This window comes from Salvelinus fontinalis, chromosome 28, assembly GCF_029448725.1.
Source record: "Salvelinus fontinalis isolate EN_2023a chromosome 28, ASM2944872v1, whole genome shotgun sequence".
Lineage (NCBI taxonomy): Eukaryota > Metazoa > Chordata > Actinopteri > Salmoniformes > Salmonidae > Salvelinus > Salvelinus fontinalis.
Window position 1 is genome coordinate 13,015,125 of NC_074692.1, and position 25,200 is coordinate 13,040,324.

Consider the following 25,200-nt stretch of genomic DNA (forward strand, 5'->3'; position numbering starts at 1 on the left):
TTTTTGGCCCAAGTAAGTCTCTTCTTATTATTGGTGTCTGTTAGTAGTGGTTTCTTTGCAGCAATTCAACCATGAAGGCCTGATTCACGCAGTCTCCTCTGAACAATTGATGTTGAGAGGTGTCTGTAACTTGAACTCTGTGAAGCATTTATTTGGGCTGCAATCTGAGGTGCAGTTAACTCTAATGAACTTGTCCTCTGCAGCAGAGGTAATTCTGGGTCTTCCTTTCCTGTGGTGTTCCTCATGAGATCCAGTTTCATCATAGCGCTTGATGGTTTTTGCAACTGCACTTGAAGAAACTTTTTTCAGATTAATTTTAAAGTACTGATGGACTGTGGTTTCTCTTTCCTTATTTGAGCTGTTCTTGCTGTAATATGGACTTGGTCTTTTACCAAATAGGGCTATCTTCTGTATACCACCCCTACCTTGTCACAACACAACTGATTGGCTCAAATGCATTGAGAAGGAAAGAAGTTCCACAAATGTACTTTTAACAAGGCACACCTGTTAATTGAAATTCATTCCAGTTGACTACCTCATGAAGCTGGTTGAGAGAATGCCAAGTGTGTGCAACGCTGTCATCAAGGCAAAGGGTGGCTACTTTGAAGAATCTCAAATATAAAATATATTTTGTTTTGTTTAACACTTTTTTTGGTTACTACATGATTCCATATGTGTTATTTCATCATTTTGATGTCTTCACTATTATTCTACAATGTAGAAAATAGTAAAAAATAAAGAAAAACCCTTGAATGAGTAGGTGTTTCAACTTTTGACTGGTACTGTATGTGTGCTAGGCAGATTGAATAAGAGCCCAGCTGCTCACCTGCTCTTATTCCTGCGTATCCCACAGAGGCTCTAAGCGTTGTTGGTATTTATCTCTGATTTGACGCTCTTTCTCTAATCGTAGCAGCAGCCACGGTCGGGCTGTGTGGGCGGGCGGTGCATGCCTGCCAGCACTATATTTATCAGTCCTCCGACAATTATCCACCCTTAAGTCGTTTCACAAGTTCTGCGTGTTCATTAATTATATTTCTGTCTCCACCCGCGTCCCCAGGCTAAGTCATAAGGAGTTTTGTTGTGCTCTGCGTGTTTTCTTCTCTTTCTGTTAGTGTGGCTTGCGATAACAAACAAAGTGCCCAAGTTTCCATAGCAACTCCACACGATCTGAAAGGGAGATCAAAATAGATGTTGGGGAGCAGCAAGACATTAAAGCAGGGCACAAGGACAAATGAGAAAAAAACTACCTTAGAAGTTGTGTGGTGGACCCAAACTTCTAAATATCCTTAATGTCATGAAAGTGCAGGCAGCTCCTCCCTATCTCCTCTCACAAATGACCTTTAGGTATACAACTAAAACACTTTGTCTGGCAACAGGTCATATCCCCATGACTACATCAATGTTCCTCCCTCCAAGGATAAAGGTAACTGTGTAGCAAAGAGGGCCAAAGACAGTCATCTTTGAATACTGAAATTAGAGTAGCGCTAGTATTTGGGTGACCCTCGTAGACCAAGATCAATATCTGGTTCATGACTCCTCTTAGCCCCATACACAGTGGTTTAGAAATATGATGTCCTTGAAGTGTATAGCCTGTCCTATGTTATAAAGATATGTTACATTTTCATGTATCCTTCTGACAGCGGATCCAAACACCTTGTTCCGGTCCAACTCTCTAGCTTCTAAAGCCATGGAGCAGTTCATGAAGGTGAGTGGAACTCCAGTATATTCTCATCATGTTGTCTAGGCATGCTCAATCCAACATGTTAGCTGGATTCACTCTTGGCAGTCACACTATGCTCACACCTGTCCCACAGTATATACATGCCAAAGACTTAAATCTAAGAACCACTATTATTCTGAAAAGCTGGTGTTAGCCGGATAAATATAAAATAGCATTGAATGTATGCTTTGTAAATGTGAGGTATTGTGCACTGGCAGGCTGTGGGGATGCTGTACCTTCATGAGGTCCTGAAGCCCATCATTAACCGCATCTTTGAGGAGAAGAAGTACATTGAGCTGGACCCGTGTAAAATTGACCTGAACAGAACCAGGTAAAGAGGAATACTGGTGTAGAAATACAGATGTAAAAAATGGTTTATGAGATGTAATAGTTTCCTGGATAACAGCACATAACATCTTCACAGTTGACTAGAGACGACAACATCAAGATATGAAAAAGGAATGTAAAAATGGGGGAAGGTTGTTGCCTAGCAACCAGCGAGAACCCCCTAAGATAGGCCCAGTCGGTATTAGATAGAACATCGCGACCCTGCCCGCCTGTGGTGAAAAAAAAACCTGTGGTTACCTAGGTTACCCCATTGGCTCACAGCAAAACCTTGATCTTTTTCAAATGCAATTTTCTTGTTGCCTGCTTGTTTTTATCAATTACAAAACTATATTTAAGAAAAGTACAACATGTGTAAAGATTACTTTCAACATTGCCTGCTCCCTAGCATTCTCACTACTTAGAAAAATGTAATATTGTAGGGCTTCTCTCATGCCCCTTTTCATGACGATGGTAGCAGCCACTTGAGTGAGTGAGTGCTAGCTAGCGAATCGAACATTAAGCTAGCCAAGACCAACAACACAAACAAACGAACTATACAGCTCCAAGTAGTAAATTGAGTTACAAATGGACTGTACTAAACAAGTTAAATGTCTTCCTGTGATGAAATGTTTTACGTTTAGCCTTCTTGGACACTGCATCCCCACATATCCCACTCTTCCACACTGAACAGCCTGAAGCCAGAGGGTTCCTCTCGCAGGCTCTATTTCCCTACGTGGGAACATTACGAATCGTAGGTTAGGATTTTTGACCTGGCTGCGTGTACATTGAACGACACAGCAGCTTTTCAGCATGTTTTGTTATTTCTGTATAACAAAAATCGACGACGAAGTTGCCTCTTTTACAATGGGGGTCAATAGGAAAGAATGTTGGTTTTCCCCAATTTGTGGGCATGGTCGAGGGGAATTCCTTATTATTATGTGAATAGCGCCTGGGACTATGCCCATCTCTAATACTCACCCATCTCCAGTATATATCATCCCTACAGCCCAGACCAGACCTGATATTTACACAGACTGATCCTAAATATCCTCAGACTTAACCTGCTATGTACTGTAACATTATGCTATCTGTCCACATTTGTGCTCATGTCTCCACAGACATCACAACACTGAGGCATCTATTGATTCATGGAATGTCTTGATGTTGTATTGATTTGCACTGTGCACAGACTTCCTAATTAGTGACAATGCTTTTTGTACAAAGCAAAGATCACAGTAATGATCCGACAGACCCTTGCGTTTCAGACCATTATTGATTTGGCAGTAGACATTTCATTTCAATGTAACACTGACCCCTCTCTTTCTCTCTGGAGGCGTATCTCATTTAAAGGTGCGGCGTCTGAGGCTGAGGTGAGGGAGAGCAGTGTGGAGATGCTGCAGGGCTATCTGTCCAGCATCGTAGAGTCCATCGTTGGGTCAGTTGCACAGTGCCCTCCCGTCATGAGGGTGGCCTTTAAACAGCTGCACAAGAGAGTGGAGGAGCAGTTCCCTGAGCGAGAGAACGAGGTCAGTCTCACCAATAGGTCAATGGTCAAATGCACCTACCAAGGTCACTGAGATGAAGGTGTGTTTTCAATGCTGGATAGAGAATAGACACTGGGATGGTGTCAGTGTTTTTCTTTATTCATATCTCCTGTACTCTTTCCCTACTCACCTTCTCCTCACAGGATGTGAAGTATCTGGCCATCAGTGGATTCTTCTTTCTGCGTTTCTTTGCCCCTGCTATCCTCACACCCAAGCTATTCCACTTGAGGGACCAGCATGCAGATACACGCACCAGCAGGACACTGTTACTGCTGGCCAAGGTACTGTGCCCTTGCACGCACACACACACACACAAACACACATGCCTGCACACACATTCTCAACCAGTGCCACACAGTAAAACCAGCCTGATCACTAGAAATAGACTTCGATTTCTGACATCTGAGAACGTCGATATACACAGAAAAAGAAAAACGATTGGTCAACGCTGGGCGCGAACTTGTGATGCTTGGACCACTGCGCCACTGCAATTCACAATACTCGAGCAAGCCATGACAAAAGTTGATAATACTTGATGGTTACAGCGAGTCGTTTTTTCTTTTTTTCTTTTAAGCCTTCCCCAAACCATTCCCATAACCTTAACCCCTCAGAATTATTGCTTTAACTGTCAACAATTGAATTGATTCTGTTTTAATCCTGTAACCCCGCTGAATTAACCCTGTAACCATGCAGAATTAATGTGTCAAAATAGAAGTTCATCCATAATACGTTGAATTTCGAAGGAAAAATGTGAGATCATGTTGGTAAAACAGTTGTAGAGGATAGAGTTGCTGTCCGTGGTGCTGAAGTCCTGTTGCTATGGGTCCTCTACAGAACATTTTCTATTTTTACCTCTGTGTGCGGCCAGGCTGTGGTTCAAAGCAGAGCTTCGGAGAGGGGTGGAGAGGGGCTTCTTCTGCTCCCTTGGCCAGGTGTGTGTGTGTGTGTGTGTGTGTGTGTGTGTGTGTGTGTGTGTGTGTGTGTGTGTGTGTGTGTGTGTGTGAGAGAGAGAGATACTCTGTTACTAAAAGCACGAGTAGCACCTGATCATACTGTGCTTTTCATTTAATACCAGGTTTGATAATGATACTTCTTGTCCATTTGATTGATGGTTATAGTTACATGAGATAGTGATGGGTGAACATGGCTGTGTCTCTGTGTGCTCCAGGCAGTGCAGAGTGTGGGGAATCTGGGCTTGCAGCTGGGCCATGGCAAGGAGCTGTGGATGGAGCCCCTGCATCCCATCATCCTTTGCAGCGTGGCCTCTGTTAAAGACTTCCTGGACAAGCTCATCGACATAGACCAAGATAGTGGTAAGAAGCACCAGCAAGACTGTTTATTCAGTAATGCATATGGTCAGGAGTTTTTTTGTCACTACGTCACCTGACTAGGGGAAACTCTGGACCCTAGTAGTAATGCATCAGTAGCGTGATGAAGAGCAAGCAGGTTACCGTAGAGATAAGGTAGAGCCACTGGAGGGGAACATCAGAACTTGGCTGGGCTCCTGTCCTGGCAGACTAACCCACCAGGTGCCGGTGTGGCAAGGCTGTTTATTACTGATATCAATAGTAAGAATAGACCCACTGGTGAAATATTAATGGGCAGCTGGGAGCTGATACTGGGGTAACAAGGGAGCGGGGTGGGCTGGGCGTTGGACTGTGCAGCCCTCGCCACCCTACACACCACACAGATTAGATAGCATGCCCCTTTTTTCCGTGGTTACGTGTCAGCGACTCTGTTGTTGTGATCTGTCTTATCCCTCTGAAATATCACGTTCCAATCTCCATGTGTCTTCTCAGCCACTGGGCTCTCCCTCAAAGGCCACTTTGACATTTAATACACACTGGACAACGGCTCATAATAATGGCTGGAACGGAGCAAATGGAATGGCATCAAATACCTGGAAACCATGTGTTTGATGTAATTGATACCATTCCGCTCCAGTCATTACCACGAGCATGTTCTCCCCAATTAAGGTGCCACCAACCTCCTGTGGTGCTGTACTGTAATTCAACAATATGTATAACAATACTGCTGCAGCTCCACCTTGTGTCCACATTGATAAAAGTATAATTTTGGTTTGCGTGCTCCCCCATATCAGCTGTCTTATTTCTCTCTCTTCCTTTCTCCCATCCTACCTCATCCTCCTTCCACTTATTGTCACTGTTTCTCCTACTCCCTCTCTCCACCCCACCATCCTCTATCTCTCTGCAGTGTCTGAGGTGCCCCAGAGGGCTGTGTTCTTGCCCTCAGTGACAGTGAAGGAGGGTTATCTCCAGAAGCACAAGGCCGAGGGCCCCCAGCTCCTGTCCCGCTTTGCCTTCAAGAAGCGATACTTCTGGCTGAGCAGTGAGACCCTGTCGTACGCCAAGACTCTGGACCCCTGGCAGGTTTGATCCCAACATACACTCTGTACAGAAACCTATTCATGACCAGCTTTGATAACAGCTCTAATGGTAATTCCTCCACTCTGTTACGTCAGAGAAAGCCGGACAAGAAAACTTTAAGGATCAAAGTCCTCTGAAAGTGACTCATTCATTATAACAAGGTAACAATGTTTCCTCTGGTGATGAATTGGCTCCTGTACCCTTCAAAGAGTGTTTGATCGTCATTCTGCCTCATAAAAAAACATTTAAATCATCCCTCTGCCTTATTTATTTGTGTTTGGCTCTGTATGAGAACATCGTTAGTGGGGAGGCCATTGTCATGTGATGCCCAGCCTTTTGATAATGAACTTCTCTCATTTGCTTAGCCAGCACAGGACAAGAGTGGGGATGAGAGAGAAAGAGAGAGAGAAAGAGAGAGAGAAAGCGAGAGAGAAAGAGAGAGAGAAAAAGAGAAAAAGAGAGAGAGAGGAGGGGGTAGGAGGAAGAAGGGGGACAAAGAGAGAGGGGGGGGGGCGGGGAGAAACAGAGATAGATAGAAAGTGAGAGAGATGTGGGGAAGAGAGTCAGGCCAGTAAAATGCTGTTCTCTTTGAGCGGGCTCCTTCCTTTGTGTGGCTCGAATAAAGGCTAGGTTAATTGAAGGCTGTGGATATTCATAACAACATTGCAAATCAGACTGTGGACAATATCCCCTCTCCGCCTCGCCGCTCCCACCGTGCTCTAGCCTGAGTGAGGCAGGCTCCCCATGGAAGCAGCTGATTTACACATTAAAGCAGCCGTTCTGACGGGTTTCTTCCGTCCTGCTCTCTCACTTTCTCCGCTTTTTTCCTTCTCTCCACCACTCTTTTCTCTTCTCAGTCCTCTTTCTTTGCTAAATGGTTGCACATCTTGAATTGCATAATAATAAAACATAGGGGAATGATAAAAGCGGATACATACTGTACAGACACTTGAAGCCGGGCCTTTACTCTCCCGAGGAGAAGCTGATACACATAAAATGAATCATTTAGCTATTTGCCTGTATTTATAAGATTACCTACAGAGTAATACAGGAGTGCCACATGGACCTGTGTTTGGATGCTCATACTGTGTTATGTGTGTATCCTGCAGGTGCGTTCCTCCATCCCCATCCAGTGTGTGTGTGTCGTTGAGAGAGTGGATGAGAATGCCTTCCAACAGCAGCATGTGATGCAGGTCGTCACCCAGGACAACGATGGACAGACCCACACCATCTATATCCAGTGCAAGGTACTGACAGACCCCCAGTCACTGACCACACTATTACAATTGACCCTGGACTGGGTTGACTATGTGGTACTATCTTTGCATCACTGTGATGTTTGAGTGCAGCCTCCCCACTACAAAATGGTGGGCGTTATCAGAGACAGTATAAAAGGTAGAGTCTGTCTGTCTGTCTGTCTGTCTGCAGAATGTGAATGAGTTGAACCAGTGGCTGTCAGCCATCAGGAAGGCCAGTATCTACAACGAGCGCATGCTGCCCTCCTTCCACCCAGGGGCATACCGCAGTGGGAAGTGGACATGCTGCCTACAGGCCAACCGCGCTAGTAATTATAACATTGACCATAATGGAAGCTTTGTTCAAGTGCCACACACTTAACATGTTAGTGCTTTTTTAACTCTTCATAATGATCTTTTTACCTGCCGTTTATGTGCACTGCTCTTACACCAGCCCATAGCTGGTTGCTCCCTCAGATTAAGTAACTCACAGACAGGAAGGAATATGAATACACTGTATGGCCCCTCTCTCTTGTTCAGCTTTAGGTTGCAGTCGCACTCACTCTGCAGTGACTCTGGGCGACTGGAGTGACCCACTGGATCCAGACGCAGAGACTCAGACCATCTACAAACAGCTTCTTCAGGGAAGAGACAAACTCAGGTCAGTGGCATACACTTTGATATTAGGACATTTAGAGGCTATGATAAACCTCCTCCAACAGACAGTGTGCAGGATAATTTCCTTGTCACAAGGAGTCTACATTGCAACACTAGGACTACTCTCTACTCATATTCATTAGAAATAGCCTGTAACCCAGGAACACATAAATGTGGATTGATATGCTCAGCCTCTCTCACACTTGGTCACTACCATGGCAAGGAAATACCATGGTACTGGTGCAAATACTGTGGTATTTTCCTGCCACGGTAGTGACCAAAAAACATAATAGTACCATGGTATTTTTTTCATTGTACTACCCTTGCAGGAAAATACTGTGGTATTTACACCAGTACCATGGTATTTTCCTGCTAGTTGTTTCCAAAAAAACATGATAGTACCATGGTATTGAAATGTAAAAGTACCATGGTAGTACGATGAAAACAATAACATGGTTTTGTACTAGCAGCATGTAGTGAAACATGAAAGCATGGTAGTTGTTTACAATGTATTATCATGATGGTCTGTGTCCCACCATTTTTCGGGTAAAGTGACATTGACTTCTTGCTCTGCAATGGCAAAGTGTAGGCCTAGTGTACCCTCTTAAATCCCTTTAGCTCATAGTGAAAAACCACAACACACATTTTTTTATTTTATTTAACCTTTATTTAACTAGGCAAGTTAATTAAGAACAAGTTCTTATTTACAATGACGACCTACACCGGCCGAACCCGGACAACGCTGTGCCAATTGTGCGCCGCCCTATGGGACTCTCAATCACGGCCGGATGTGATACAGCCTGGATGATACAGACACATGGTCTAGTAGTGTAGTGTACCCTCTTAAAACCTGGGACCTGGATAGGGTATTGTGAGAAGAATGGAGTCTGACACCTTGAAGATAAGGTTTAAAATAATTAGCTAGTTTATCTGGCGCTCTTCAATACAGTTTTCAGTTGTCTCTCTCTCATTCAACTGACTCATTCAACTACTCTAAATACAATTGCCAACATACTAAAAAACTATTTGTAAAAAGGTATAGATTATCATCTTACTTCATAAATACATATTCATCATGTCATTCTCAACATACCACTAACAACAGCAAGTTACAATGTTTGTTGGAATCCTCTGTCGCCATGACTACGACAGGCTAGCTTGACTGGCGCTAATGTTAGCCGATGTCAGCTTCTATGCTAAAGGTCTTTTATGGATGAATTAAACTCCAGTTAACTTGGTCTTTCATATCCTGTGCTTTATGACTTGCTCACCGTGAAGATAAGGTTTCAAATACTTTATCTGGTGCTTCTCTCTTTAGTTTTCAATTGTCTCTCTCATGAAACTGACTCGCTGACTATGGGACAGCAGATAGTGTAGCGGTTAAGAGCGTTGGGCCAGTAACCAAAAGGTTTCTGGTTTGAATCTCAAAGCAGACTAGGTGAAAAATTGGTCGATGTGCCCTTGAGCAAGGTATTGCTCTTGTAAGTCGCTCTGGATAAGAGCGTCTGCAAAAATGTCAAATGTAAGCAGGCTAGAGACAATGTAGAGTGAGAGCGTTTATTTACTTAATGCATTATACTCCCATTTTACCATGGTAACGCACAATTAATAAAGATGGTGCAATATGATTTTTGGAACTATTTATCATAATTGTGCGTTACCACGGTTCATGTATAATACAGGTTAAAACCATGGTATTTCTATGATCCACATCTATACCATGGTATTATTTAGGTGCTTGGCAGTACAATGGTAGTACCATCATAATTCAAGGCTAAAACCATGGTAAATTTCTATGATTCAGACTATACTATGGTATAAGGGAAAGTACCATAGTAGTACCATGGTATCAATGAAAGTAAGGTCAGCCTCTCTCACGACTCTCAGCCTCTCTCACAAACTCTGTTACACACTATCTAAACATTGATTAACATGTTGATCAGTGTGTTAATGCGAGTGTGCCATGCTGTGCACTGTGCTGTGTTGCGCCGTGCCCTGTGCTGTGTGGTTACAGGAAGCAGTATTTGGAGGCTGAGACGACCCCAGAGGAAGAGAAGAGACTGAACTCTGGGCTGCTGTCTGGTGAGACTCTGTCAAAACAGTGCCTTTTTAATATGCAGTTTAAATAGTTGCAACACCTTAGCCCTCAGAGATTGGTTCACCAGACCCTTGTACTATAATTTAATACAAAATTTAAAGCATTCTCCTGCTTTAAATCTAACTCTCCCCCAGATGGAGCAGACAGTAGCGGGCAGCTCCTGAAGCACAGGCAGGCTGCAGTGGCTCGGCTGCTGGGGGTGGTTCTGGATCTGGAGCAGGCCCATGCCACCTTCCAGCAGAGGGAAAGAGAGGAGGGAGGCAGCCTCATCCTGACCCCATAGACGGGGCCTTCCCAGCAGCATGAGCCCGGGCCTGAGGGGGAGAGCAGCTTCCTGCATCAGGCACATCTGTGTAGGGAAGCTAAGTGATCGCAGAAGGAAGGCAGCGTCTCCCTTCTCCCTGTCATATTGTCTGTTACATGTGATATCAAGAGGAACTTTCTTCTCATCCAGATCACTTCTTCAAAAGACAGAATGTAGAGGATGCCAAGCCCACTCTGCTACGTTCTTTTCCATGGACGTTTGACATCATACACAGGTTTTCAGCAATCTAGTGACATAACTGATTGCTACATGCCTCGCATGCAGATTGACTGCCACATATTAACTTCTGCTACTCTTACAAAGCTTGGGCTCTTGTCGATTGAGCAGGACACAAACTGTTATATGGATCAGAGCTGAAGGAGGGGTTGGACATAGTGTGTCATTCGGTGGTACTGCGTTATTGCATGGCTATAATGTAATGCATGCCCTGCATCCAGCGTTTGTGAAATGTGAAGAAAATGCTTTTATATTCAATATTATCATACCTTGAAGGAGGACGATTATGCAATCTACTCTAGTTTTAGCTGAATTTACCTGAATGTATGCTATTTTGATATTGCTTTTATTGATGTTTTTTACTCTCTAATTGTATATATTTCAATTGAGAACCGCCACAATGTAGCAGTGAGATTTGGTGTTCATATCCCTGAGGACATTGCGCTGTGAGATGCCTAAGCAAATGTTATTAATACAACGGCACACGCGCCATAATTGCCGGAACAGTCACGTGTTTGCTATTAGGATATTGTTTTCACTGTTGCCATGGACACCTGAGATGAATATTTAGTGAAGCTTGTGTTTGGTACTGTTGCTCTGTGCATGTATGTGGAGTAACTCAAACACAAAGCTGTGGCTTTGATATAATACATATTTGACATATACAGTATAGGGTTCACAGTTGATTAGTTAATTGGTTAACGTGTCTTTGTAGCTGTACTACTGACAATCTTATCCAGTCCATCCAGTGGTGTGTGTTTGCGCTTCTTCTCAGGTGTTTGTATTTTAAGACAGCTGATTTTGAGTGAAGTGTCATACAGTAACTGCAGTGGTCGAAAGTAAAAAAGTCGTCAAATATATAAATAGTAAAATAAAGTACAGATACCTCAAAAAAACAAATTAAGAAGCACTTTAATAATCTGTTTTTGAGGTATCTGTACTTTACTTTACTATTTATATTTTTGACGACTTTTACTTTCACTTCACTACATTTCTTAAGAAAATAATGTACTTTTTACTCCATACATTTTCTTTGACACCCAAAAAAGTACTCGTTACATTTTGAATGCTTAGCAGGACAGGAAAATAGTCAAATTCACGCACTTATCAGCCGGACATCCCTAGTCATCCCTAGTGCCTCTGATCTGGCGGACTCACTAAACTCACATGCTTGATTTGTAAATGATGTCTGAGTGTTGGGAGTGTGCCCCTGGCTTTCTGAACAATTTAAAAAACAAGAAAATGGAGCCATCTGGTTTGCTTAATATAAGGAATTAGAAATTATTAATACATTTACTTTTGATACTTAAGTATATTTTAAACCAAATACTTTTTGACTTTTACTCAAGTAGAATTTTACTGGGTGACCTTTACTTTTACTTGAGTCATTTTCTATGAAGGTATCTTTACCTTTACTCAAATATGACAGTTGGGTACTTTTTCCACCACTGAGTAGCTGTCATGCGTTTAATGAAAATTGGACATATTATGTAGATAATTTCTGTTCTACTTCAGTTGGGCTCTCTGTGGAGAGCTTATGATGTTGACTCAACAGTATGACCATATCCTGTCTTAGCCATTTCAGCATTGATGTACACTACATGACATTTCATATGCTGTACCTTATATTTTGTATACATTTAGGTTTTTCCTCCACAGTTTTGACCAAATTCAGGTTGCTTGTTTCGAGCTAAGCTCAGAGAGATGATGAGTCAGACTCCAAGTGTGTGAGTTGAGTTGCGTGGAATGGTATGTGCCATTTGAAATGTTTTTCTGTGGAGATCTTTCAGATGTCAAACTGTGTGTTGTCTTTATTTTGGTAGTAGTTTATTAGTAACAAGGAAGAGTATTTTATTTCGATCAGACTTGTCGATCAAGAGAGAAAAGCCAAACTTATTGGAATGTTACAATTTCACTGTTATCAAATTATCTTTAACTGTTATCCAGATAGATTTTTGACCTATTATTGTAATCTGTTTTGTAAATTGTATTCTCTACATTCCAAATTGTATTTACTATGGCTTGCCATCTTTGGAAGCTTATTTTAGACCACTGTTGTATTCCACAAAAATTCACCAAGCATGCCCTCAATTTCAAATCTGGACAAATATTGATTGTTGCTCGTTGACTTGGTATTTGCTGAAAGAGAGCTGCAATTTTGAAAATGAGCTTCATTTTTAGTGCTTACACAAAGTTACTGCATGTACAAAGTGGGTGGTTACAGATGAGTGGTAACATCCGCTAAATTACTGTGAACTGTATTGGAAATATTCAGTAAAATGGAATGTTACCACTTCTACTGTTTAGTTTGAATCTGTGTTTATGCACACAATGGACAACCTTTTCAACTTATAATCAGTCAAGTGTTTTTTGTAACAGGTGTTGGAGGGTCTGGGGACACCTCCTCCAGCTCTTTCAGTAGGTCCCAATTCCCACTAGAGTTAACTGCAGCCCCTGCTTGTGTGGTCACAAAGGATCCGTCCTGTGTTACTTATCAAGATAAGGGAGTTACTTCAGTGTATTTACTGAATCCCAATTCAGGTCATATCACACAACCCACCACAGTGATACTTTTCCCAGCTGATTCTTACTCCAAGCTCTGTGAACACAGACATAAATCTCCCAGGATTTAGACCAGGTAAATCATGTGAAATATGAGTCCTTGAAAGTGGCCCGTGAAGTACAAAGTCAGTTTCCCTTCATATTAGATTAATATTTAAGAATATGAGTAAAATGTGTTCGCAGCATCCCCTTCCTAACCTTATTAAAATGCTAATGAGAGGCACCTGCTATGGGGCAGCAGAGACTCCCTCGTTAACACCCTCATTACATTAGTGACGGAGGTGAGTGATGAGATGAGGGGGGCTCGGCTGGGACAGGGGAGTCTGCGATGTCAGCCCCGGGCCACGACAGACGCTCTAAGCGGCTGTGTCACGGCTATGCTTGTGAAAGGTGCGATGAGCCCCATGACAGACACCACAGGCTGTCCGCATGACCAGCAGGGAGACCTCCCATGACAACCCCACAAGCTGTTCCTCCAGACCTGGAAGGGAGGGGGAAGGATTGGGGTATTTGCTTTAGTATGCGCCACAGTGCCTGCAGACCCAGCCTCCATTTCTTTCACACAGCACCAACATTGAGCAGCCAGTGACAGAAAATGGCCATAATGCAACATTTACTGCCGGTGAAAACTGTTACCGCTACACTCCACAGCTCGAGCGAAGCTCGTTTATATCTGCATAACGAGGTGCAGGGCAGCCAGGAGGAGAGGGGAACGAAAAAGCTAAAGGAAGAGGAGAACTTGGTGGCAACGAAAGACAGTAAAGAACGAGAGAAGGTCAAACAAACTACCCTGTTGAGGGCACATTTATTTTTCACATGAAACACACAAACATGCAACAAAATCATCACAATCCAGTAAAGACGGATAGATTAAGAAGCCCTTTAATGTTTTATGTCTCTAATCTTGCCTTTATTTCTATTTCATTTGATTATACATTTCAAATCTCAATTTCTCTTTGTGTGTTGTGTTTTCTTTTTTAAATCGCAATATGTAGTATGTTGCTTCTGATGAGAAATGAAATGTGAATGTTGAACCATAGCCACATGGCTCTCTGACATTTCGTCAGTAAAAAATGGGCACTTAAAATGCAGACGATTACCTCATACATATGGTTACCTTTTCTGTGCAACCTGAAGAGTGAGCGGAGCAGCAAAGCGCTAGCTCATTCTCATCTCTCTCCATCAAACCCTCTTTAGAGGTAAAAACAGACAAGCAGTGGAGTATGGAGCAGTCCACCATGCCACTCCACAGGACACAGCTGGATGACATCTCTAATGACTCAACTGTCACATACAAAATATTTTCTTTGTCAGCAGACTTGCTTAGGTCTTGAGTAACATGCACTTCTATGGTCTATTTTTTTGTCTCAACCCCCAAACGTCTACTGTTTCAATATTTTTGGAACTTAAACCAAACATTTTCACACACACATGCACATACGCTCACACACGCAGACCCTCTATCTCACACCTACACAGATTCCCACCAAATTGTTGCAGGCCTATCTGTGTAGACATGAGCACAGTATGCTGTGGAGATTATCAATATGATTGTGAGATAAACTCCCAATGAGAAAGTATCCCTGTTAATGTGTCCTTAAAGTCAGCTTTACTCCATTTCCCACACCTAATTAATATATGCTATGGAAAATCGTATGGAATGTATATTAATTACTAATAGTAATATAACAACGTTACACAGTATGAATGCTCAATTGAAGATATTCAATCTTTTAAAAAATACATCAAAAATATGTGTTCTCCTATATGGAGCATTTGAGCAATAGCCTTGGATAGCAAATGGACACACGTTACAAAATGTTTAACATCCATTCTCCTGTCCCCAAAACCTCCTGATACCTTCTGCTACACATGACATGAGGTACAAATTGCTCGCATATATAATTGCATAAACTCTATTCCTCTGTCCAAAACCAGACAATAAAATGTATGCTCACATTAAAATTTCCCGGTGTACGGACTCCACTGAAAGCATACTGACCTTATGTACACACCTGAAAAGCTGAGGAGGCCTAGACCATGAAATTACAGTTACATACTTAAGCATTTGGAGACTGGAAATGTAAGTCTAGAAATATTAACTGATACAGTACATCAGTTAAAATACAATGACATGGAAAATAGGGTTGGCCAAGCAAAAACGTTTTATCTGTACAACTTAATGAGTCTCACTTTAAATGGGAAATTCCCTGATAAGACTGGAAGCATTTCTTTCCTGTTTTTCCCCATTTAAGAGAGTGACAAAAAGCATAAAGGTATCAAAACTTGCACAAGGATAAAGAAGAAATTAACAGGCAAAATGACTTGTTTTTCACTCACCAGTTTGGGGTACTGACAGTATCCTCCTCTTGGTTCTATTAGGTTATACATGGTAAATGACACAATTAGAATTCTCATTCTATGGTCAATGAACCATCTGGGGGATAGGGTCGACTACATGCTGCTAAACTCCCCCCAACCAATAATAAAGAGGGACTGCTGTACTTACTGAATCCCTCAGCGACTCCAATACAGAATCTACATTGACGACAGCAGCAAATTCTAAGACTACTGATAAGATGCTCATAACATGGCAGACATATTTCAACAGTCCCTGACATACTGGCAAATCACATATGCCAGATTTGACATACAATGCTTTCGGAAAGTATTCAGACCCCTTGACTTTTTCCACATTCTGTTACGTTACAGCCTTATTCTAAAATGGATCAAAGAAAGAAAAATCCTCAGCATCCCATAATGACAAAGTGAAAACAGGTTTTTGGAAATTTTTGACAAAAAAAAAAAATATATATATATATATTTAAACACCTTATTTACATAACTATTCAGAACCTTTGCTATGAGACTCAAAATTGAGCTCAGGTGCATCCTGTTTCCATTGATCATCCTTGAGATGTTTCTACAACTTGATTGGAGTCCACCTGTGGTAAATTCAATTGATTGGACATGATTTAGAAAGGCACACACCTGTCTATATAAGGTCCCACAGTTGTTAGTGCATGTCAGAGCAAAAACCAAGCCATGAAGTCGAAGTAATTGTCCGTAGAGCTCCAAGACAGGATTGTGTCGAGACACAGATCTGGGGAAGGGTACCAAAACATTTCTGCAGCATTGAAGGTCCCCAAGAACACAGTGGCCACCTTCCAACAGGACAACAACCCTAAGCACACAGCCAAGACAACGCAGGAGTGGCTTCGGGACAAATCTCTGAATGTCCTTGAGTGGCCCAGCCAGAGCCCGGACTTGAACCCGATCAAACATCTCTGGAGGGACCTGAAAATAGCCTAGCAGCAATGCACCCCCCCCCCCCCCCCCCCCCCCATCCAACCTGACAGAGGTTGAGAGGATCTGTAGAGAAGAATGTGAGAAACTCCCCAAATACAGTTGTGCCACGTTTGTAGCATCATACCCAAGAAGACTTGGTGCAATAATCGCTGCCAAAGGTGATTCAACAAAGTACTGAGTAAAGGGTCTGAATACTTATGTAAATGTGATATTTCCTTTCTCTTTATTTTTAATGAATTAGCAAAAACTGTTTTTGCTTTGTCATTATGGGGTATTGTGTTAAGAGAAAGGAAGGAAATGTTTGTTTTCATCAATTTTGGAAGAAGGCTGTAATGTAACAAAATGTGGAAAAAGTCAAGGGGTCCGAATACTTTCCGCAGGCACTGTATTCATTTTAATATGTGCCTATGTGTATAGTGATGTGGGCGGGTAAATGTGAGTGTATATTTTCATATATAGAAGAGTATAAAAATAAATTAAACTTACACCATATGACTCAAATTGAGCATACATGTACATTTAAAGGTAGATCACATCTGCAAATGTATAGATATATATATACGTATATTTTTGAAGCAATACAAGACAAGTTTATAAACATAAACATAAAAAACAGCTGAATTTGTAGCCAATACATTTAAAGACATCTTCCTAAAATGAAAGGATTAATGAAAGAAAACTGCTGCCTCAAAGTGCTACGGAAGACTATGATTCAGTCCAAGATATTCAAAAGCATTTAAAGGATCAAAACCCGTGACGTGGGTGGGACACCATAAAACCTCAACACGAATCTCTTCTAGATTATACCAACATCCCCACTCTTTCAAATTGGTCAGATCCAACTGGAGGAGAGAATTATTCAGCTTAAAGGTTAACTGTTATTTTTGGAAAATAACTCAAATCTTCAAGAACTCTTTAGCTTATGGGCAAATAATCTGTGGGAAGGGAGAGAGGAGGGAGCAAAGGGAGTGGAAATTCCCAGTGCGACATCCGCTTCACATACTGTACTATATAGAACAACTTTCTGAGTGATCCTACTGTAGAATGAGCTCCTCTAGCTGCTGAGGGAAGGGGAAACGCAGCAGCGGCCCGTACATCAGTATCAGACCTAAGAGCCTTCAGAGGAATCAGACCGTATGGGGTAGGTGTTGTCTGCAGCAGAGGCTTATCATGCAGCCAGCCCATCGGGAGGAACACCAGAGGCTCGTATATCACAGGCTCTGTGTGTGTGTGTGTGTGTGTGTGTGTGTGTGTGTGTGTGTGTGTGTGTGTGTGTGTGTGTGTGTGTGTGTGTGTGTGTGTGTGTGTGTGTGTGTGTGTGTGTGTGTGGGCCGCTCTGCCTACTCTACTCTATGATGGATCAGAGGAGAGAGTCATTATTTGAAGAGGACATCGCTCTCTGCGAAGCATGTTCTGCTCCTCTGTTCAAGGACTGAGGCGTTCCAGATTGCTCCATGGAAATGTGAAAGTCATTTCCGATTGAGCCGACATATATGGAGTTTACCATGAATGCAGTCTCTGCTAACGCGGGAACATTGTCTTTAAATTTCAATCACGCTGTAGTGCTGAACTACCGCAATACGGATGAAATAAAGCCCTTAGAAAGCCAGAGAGTGTATTAACGCCACAGCACACACACACTAACACACATTCAAACACACACGCAAGTAGGCAAGCACATGTGATGCGAGCGTGATAGATCATTCCAATGCCTGGGCCTCCTCTAAGACAGGCTTATTCACAGAGGTCAACGTCACCAGTGTTTCAACAAAACTAATGAGGTTAACCTTGGAGTGGCGCGAGGCTTGCTCGACTGCCTTAGATCTTAGCTTACAGAAGCATACATTTTTTGAACAATCATCTAACTGATCGGTAAGATGCTTGTGTATGGATCTATATCAGGTTAACTTCAAAAGACCTCCTCAGGTTGGCACCCCTGTTAGAATATACATTTACTGTGAGACAGCTGAATCTTCAGATCAACTGACTGTCTCTCTGTCAGAAGGTGCATGTGAACCTTCAACAAACTCAAAGGCCAGTGGCGCCAAGCCTTTGTGAAACGGCCCTGTGTAGCCAATCAGAGATGCCCTCTCTCCTTCCTGAGAATCACATCACCGTCACTGTCCACTCAGATCTACAGACAGTTTTGTTGCAGAAAATCACCAGGCTAAAACTAAGCAAAAGGCCTCACTTTCAAAAGACTCTCACTATCAACCTCATCAGCATATCACAACAAGCTGAACTGTGTAGATTTGGTGTGAATTGGACTGGGAAAGCAATCACGCTTTTACAATTCTGCATATAAAAATTATCCTGAAGATTTCCACACAAATACCAACTACAACTTGAGAAATCACTTCCCTACTCATTAAAAAATACACGTCTGATAAAACTAGAACAAACCGGGACAGACATTTAAAGCCTTCAGAGCCCTAGCCAACTGTCTTTGCAAAAATTCCAGGTGTGCAGTCAACATTAAAATGCAATATCAAATTCTGGGCCACATGGTTTGGTGGTGAGTATAAACAGACATCTCTTTCAATGCTACGATGTCACAGTCTTAAATCTTCTTCAGTACAAAAGAGGAAGTTCAAAATCCAGTCTCAGAGGAATCAATGAACAGTTGATGTGCATCAATGTATAAACCCCACAACCGCCAATACACATTGAGATCAGTTTTCATTCAAATCCTGTCTTTACGTTCCTTTACCCTATCAGGTTGAAATTTTGCCCAAAATACACATGCTCAATGCATTGACAAAGAGACAGTAGTCAGAAAAGTTTTACAGTTATGTTTAGGTAAATGCAAACACAATCGTGATGTTATCATGTCATTTGCTATATTTCCTCCGCTCTCAGGGCCACATACAGAATCTGAGGGTCTTTAGGTCTGTTTTGGGTGTGGGAGTAAAATATAGTTATCTTGGCTGCATGTTGCCTCTTCATGCAGAGGCCCACTCTATGTCAGAGAGGAGCATTGTATGGGTGGTGGTCCTCGGTGGCCTCTCTACCCCCCTCAGTCCTTCAGGTTGTCCTCTACGACCCCCTGGGCTGACAGCTCTGTCAGGACGTTGTCCAGGTAGTTGGGGTCTGGGTAGCCGTGCCCTGTCAGATTGGAGCCAAACTCTGTCTTGTGGTGGATCTCGTTCCACACCACCGTGTCTGACTCGCCCGTGGTGCTGGACGTGTCGATGGTGAAGATGAGGCGGCGGTCCCACGCCATGATCAGGAGCTTCAGGACCTGGGGACAGACAGACAGAGGATGAGAGTCTTGTAGGGAACAGCAGCAGCTCACAGTGCAGTCACCATCTCTGCATAATGTATTTTGGAAAAAATGTCCTTCCCATTTCCACACAGACAGTGCTGTAAGTCTTACCTTCCTGCCCTGATCATTGTCTGGGAGGTAGCAGTGCCGTGGGAAGCCTCTAGCGCTGAACTTCTTCCCTGGGTTGGGATGCTCTGTGGCCTGGTGCAAAGGACAAAAACAAAAACAAACCCTCTCTTTCTCTTAACATTCAGTCAGAGGGAAATGTCAAACGTGCCCCTGGGATGAACTTTTATACTATACATACTAGTTTATTTGACTCTATCAAATCATTCATTTTGGGGGGCACTGCCAAAACCTTTTTACTTGTCATTAAGAAACATGTTTTTTTATACCAGTTATACCAGCAAACAAGTAACTGCCATGCTCTGTGATGCAGGTGATATGTGTTGACATGACACACCATAGTCATTGTACTCCACTCTACTTCATAATGCACTGTATCATTACTATTTCATTACTTTCTTCCACAGAGTACAGCTGTCAGTGAAGATGTGTTTCAAGGGGGAAGTGAGGAGGGTCAGTGGTGTGGTGGGACACTGTGAGTGGGCTGTGGTGTGTTGGGGCACTGTGAGTGGGCTGTGGTGTGTTGGGGCACTGTGAGTGGGCTGTGGTGTGTTGGGGCACTGTGAGTGAGCTGTGGTGTGTTGGGGCACTGTGAGTGGGCTGTGGTGTGTTGGGGCACTGTGAGTGGGCTGTGGTGTGATGGGGCACTGTGAGTGGGCTGTGGTGTGTTGGGGCACTGTGAGTGGGCTGTGGTGTGATGGGGCACTTTGAGTGGGCTGTGGTGTGTTGGGGCACTGTGAGTGGGCTGTGGTGTGATGGGGCACTGTGAGTGGGCTGTGGTGTGTTGGGGCACTGTGAGTGGGCTGTGGTGTGTTGGGGCACTGTGAGTGGGCTGTGGTGTGTTGGGACACTGTGAGTGGGGTGTGGTGTGTTAGGGCACTGTGAGTGGGCTGTGGTGTTGTGAGTGGGCTATGGTGTGTTGGGGCACTGTGAGTGGGCTGTGGTGTGTTGGGGCACTGTGAGTGGGCTGTGGTGTTGTGAGTGGGCTGTGGTGTGTTGGGGCACTGTGAGTGGGCTGTGGTGTGTTGGGGCACTGTGAGTGGGCTGTGGTGTGTTGGGGCACTGTGAGTGGGCTGTGGTGTGTTGGGGCACTGTGAGTGGGCTGTGGTGTGTTGGGGCACTGTGAGTGGGCTGGGTGTGTTGGGGCACTGTGAGTGGGCTGTGGTGTGTTGGGGCACTGTGAGTGGGCTGTGGTGTGTTGGGGCACTGTGAGTGGGCTGTGGTGTGTTGGGGCACTGTGAGTGGGCTGGGTGTGTTGGGGCACTGTGAGTGGGCTGTGGTGTGTTGGGGCACTGTGAGTGGGCTGTGGTGTGTTGGGGCACTGTGAGTGGGCTGTGGTGTGTTGGGGCACTGTGAGTGGGCTGTGGTGTGTTGGGGCACTGTGAGTGGGCTGTGGTGTGTTGGGGCACTGTGAGTGGGCTGTGGTGTGATGGGGCACTGTGAGTGGGCTGTGGTGTGATGGGGCACTGTGAGTGGGCTGTGGTGTGATGGGGCACTGTGAGTGGGCTGTGGTGTGATGGGGCACTGTGAGTGGGCTGTGGTGTGTTGGGGCACTGTGAGTGGGCTGTGGTGTGATGGGGCACTGTGAGTGGGCTGGGTGTGTTGTGCTGCTGCAGTGTGGAGGGCAGAGGACAGACAGACATAGTCTTCCTCCACCCTCCCCAGGGAGGCTAAGCCTGCTCTTCTGAAAATAAAGGTCATTGACTCTACTAAAGCTCCGCTCTGCAGTCAAGATGAAATATGCAGCCATCTTCCCTCCTCTCGACCGCCCCCGCCCACTGCAAAGAGAGGAGGTGAATCATTCTCTCTCTCTTTACAAGGATGCAGTCACGCGGCTTTGGGACACTTCAACCCCCTCAGCAACACTAAGCACGTAGTCAAATACCCTCTGAAGCATCCTCATGTCAGACACAGCAGTCTTATACCAACGTAGATGGAAGAGAATAGACCTAGGAAGGAGAACCAGTGGCTGAGTGGACGTGGGAGTGTGGCGGATATATGGGTGGCACGTCGTGAGTTGTGCTTACCTGTATGCCAGCAGGAATGTCATAGACGATGCGGATGGTCTTGGCCTCCAGGTAGCCGGGCAGGCAGTGGGGGATGACATGGTAGTCCATCTTCCCAGGGGGCTGTGTGCCTGTCTTCTCCCCATAGATAGCCTTACAGGTGGGGCACTGCAGACTGCCATCCTGGACAGGGTCACATTAAATGTTCAATATTCAAACTAATCTAATCAAACAAATGGAATCTAATCTAGAGTGACTTCATGGACCTAGAACCACCTTCTGTACTAAATTGACTTTTAATAAAACAAGTAATTGCCATGTTGTTTCATGGTTATGCATTAAAATGAGTGTTTGTCAGAGTAAGGCCTGCTTCTGAATTAGTTTGATCTCAATCTAGTCTAATCTAATCTCATCGAATGATATCAAAGTATAACACCACATCAAATGGGATGTGTAATTTCACCCGCTATTATACAATATCATATTACGATATGGTATCATTGATACCATAACAAGCGCTGGCGCGAATGCCCTTTCTCACCTTGTTGCCATTGTTGTACATGGCCACCAGGCACAGCAGATGGTAAATGTGCCCACACTTGCCAAGCCTGCCCACCATTTCTGGCTTTATGCCCTTGTGCTGCAGGACACCCTCGTAGCCTGATGACATCACCAGCCTTTCCATGCAGATGGTGCAGTCCTGGGAAGGGAGAGTGAGTGGGCACCAGTTACTGTATCTGACTGCAGGGTTGGGATGCATAGCAATGATACACTGTACAGTATATTGATTTCAAACCGTATTAAAGTGTGTCACCTAGGACTCTCCTTACCTCATCAGGGGCTACCTTCACTTTCTCCGTGTATCTCCGCACCACATCCTCTGGGTTTTTCCCTAGCAATAAAACACAACATTGAAAGCATATGGTTAAAAGGAAAACATGACTAGATCTGCATAAGGAGAAGTGAATCCTGTCTATTTGACTACTAAGTAAACCTAGTGACCGGTCTGGTTCTTAAGTACCATAGCCCTACTTGATTATGATGAGACAGACCAGTCCAATAAGAGAGTATGATTAATACTGGGTGTGATGTTGAAGAGGAGGTCACCTTCAAAGTGACACAGAACAATGAGCCATCACCCACACACTAAACTAATCCCAGTGTGAAACCAAGCTAGTATGGCTGACCGAGCTCACCCACAGCTTACACCTCTAACACGCTTACAGGCGGGCACTCTTCCCCCAACACTTTTGTTTGCTCATTTGGGGAACAGAGAGAGGGAGAGAGAGAAAGGGGGAAGGGAGGAAGAGAAGGAAAGAGACAGAGAAGCGAGAGAGATGAGAAAACGCGATGGAGAGAGATAGATAGATATAGAGGGAGAGATATAGAGAGAGAGATATAGAGAGAGATAGAGAGAAATATAGAGGGAGAGATACAGCGAGAGAGATATAGAGAGAGAGATATAGAGAGAGATAGAGAGAAATATAGAGGGAGAGATACAGCGAGAGAGATAGAAAAGGAGATATAGAGATAGAGATACAGGGAGAGATACAGAGAGAGAGATATAGAGAGAGAGATAGAGAGAGAGAGATATAGAGGGAGAGATATAGAGATATATATATATAGAGAGAGATATAGAGGGAGAGATATAGAGAGAGAGATATAGAGAGAGAGATATATAGAGAGATATAGAGGGAGAGATATAGAGGGAGAGATATATAGAGAGAGAGATATAGAGAGAGAGATATAGAGGGAAAGATATATAGAGAGAGATATATATATATAAAGAGAGAGATATAGAGGGAGAGATATAGAGAGAGAGATATAGAGGGAGAGATATAGAGAGAGTGATATAGAGAGAGATATATAGAGAGAGCGATATAGAGGGAGAGATATAGAGGGAGAGATATAGAGAGAGAGATATAGAGAGAGCGATATAGAGGGAGAGATATAGAGGGAGAGATATAGCGAGAGCAATAGAGGGAGAGATATGGAGAAGGACTGCATTATGTATTTTCCGGCATTGCCTTTTTGATGGTTTCATTTGCTAGATCAAAGGCCTCTCTGGCCTCCTTTACAGCGGCAGCCGGAACAGGATATCCCTAAATCTCTTTCCCTCTCTGCCTCGCTCCATGGGGGCTATGCTGCATCAATGCAGGCACAATTGGCTGCAACCCATCTATCAATCCGTGGTGTCTTCCCGTCCCAATGCCTCCGCCTGGGTCTGCAGCCCGGGGACGGAGGGGAGAGATGGCGGAGGCATCTGGGTGGAACAGAGTGATGCAGGGCTGAAAAACCCACAGCATGCACTGACCAATTAGGACAGGCAGTCCCCCGGGGACGCCTATGGTTTCCACGGCATCAAATTGACATTGGCCTGGCGCCATTTTAGCTAAAGCGACCACATCTCACCCCTGGATCGTCATCAACCCATCTCACTACAATAGTTTCATCTTAATTATGCTTGTGGAAATAGCTCTGTTAATTTCAATGTGGTGGGAAGCCAATGAAATGTGGTGAATGTGACCGTGAGCCCTCCCTTCCCCTTCGCCAGGGTCATCGGGAGTGCATTGTTCAATCTGCTGAGAGGGTCATTAGCTACCTGCTTCTACATCTGCATTGCTTGCTGTTTGGGGGTTTTAGGCTGGGTTTCTGTATAAGCACTTTGTGACATCTGCTGATGTAAAAAGGGCTTTATAAATACATTTGATTGATTGACCTGCCCTCCATCGAGGACCTGCACGACTCCAGGACAAGGAATCGTGCAGGAAAGATCATCGCAGACCCCACCCACCTCGGACACCCCACCCACCTCGGACACCCCACCCACCTCGGACACCCCACCCACCTCGGACACCCCACCCACCTCGGACACCCCACCCACCTCGGACACCCCATCCTTCAAAGAATCCCCTCTGGCAAATGGTTCAAGTCAATCATGACCAAAACCAGCTGCCTCCTGAACAGTTTCTTATCCTCAGGCTCATAGGGATTAAGACTTTGCATTGAGCCGAGCACTGCACCTTGCCTTCAATGAGGTGAAATAATAATAACTGCACTATACTGCATTTGCACTATGTACACCTCTCCATATATAGATATATCCCCTCTGTAAATTGTATGTCATCACTGTTTATGTCACCCTATTTATACTGTTTATGTCACCCTATTTATACTGTATATCCTGTATGTTGACTTTGTGTCTGTATCTGTTTGTACATTGTCTATTGCTGGCAGCACCTAGTCACTAAGTCAAATACCAGGTATGTTTAAATCTTCTTAGCGAATAAAGATATTCTGATTATCCAGAGGAGAGATTTACTTTACATCTTAATGTCTCAATAGAATTCCTCCCATACTCCATGACAGCCCCTCCCCTCCAGTGTCCATGGGAACCCTCCCTGTCATACATACAGATGTAGG

The 25,200-nt window shown here is 43.9% G+C and overlaps 2 protein-coding genes across 5 annotated transcripts in view; one reads left to right on the forward strand and one right to left on the reverse strand.

The window, feature by feature from the left end:
- LOC129826207 (rasGAP-activating-like protein 1) overlaps positions 1-14,024 on the forward strand; it is a 76,456-nt gene extending 62,432 nt beyond the window's left edge. The window contains exons 11-21 of the mRNA XM_055886664.1: positions 1,641-1,705; positions 1,939-2,051; positions 3,381-3,573; positions 3,735-3,872; positions 4,760-4,904; positions 5,806-5,981; positions 7,088-7,225; positions 7,407-7,542; positions 7,754-7,874; positions 9,885-9,952; positions 10,103-14,024. Of these exons, the coding sequence (XP_055742639.1) occupies positions 1,641-1,705; positions 1,939-2,051; positions 3,381-3,573; positions 3,735-3,872; positions 4,760-4,904; positions 5,806-5,981; positions 7,088-7,225; positions 7,407-7,542; positions 7,754-7,874; positions 9,885-9,952; positions 10,103-10,251 (1,442 nt within the window). The 3' untranslated portion in view covers positions 10,252-14,024. The remainder of the gene's footprint in view (positions 1-1,640; positions 1,706-1,938; positions 2,052-3,380; positions 3,574-3,734; positions 3,873-4,759; positions 4,905-5,805; positions 5,982-7,087; positions 7,226-7,406; positions 7,543-7,753; positions 7,875-9,884; positions 9,953-10,102) is intronic.
- A 2,381-nt stretch (positions 14,025-16,405) lies between these two features.
- Positions 16,406-25,200, reverse strand: part of LOC129826210 (E3 ubiquitin-protein ligase DTX1-like) — a 58,310-nt gene continuing 49,515 nt past the window's right edge. For all 4 annotated transcript variants that reach the window (XM_055886670.1, XM_055886669.1, XM_055886667.1 and 1 more), the window contains 5 exons: positions 22,608-22,669; positions 22,319-22,477; positions 21,799-21,960; positions 19,757-19,846; positions 16,406-19,621 (listed from right to left, as the gene is read on the reverse strand). In XM_055886670.1, the coding sequence (XP_055742645.1) occupies positions 19,397-19,621; positions 19,757-19,846; positions 21,799-21,960; positions 22,319-22,477; positions 22,608-22,669 (698 nt within the window). In that variant the 3' untranslated portion in view covers positions 16,406-19,396. The remainder of the gene's footprint in view (positions 19,622-19,756; positions 19,847-21,798; positions 21,961-22,318; positions 22,478-22,607; positions 22,670-25,200) is intronic.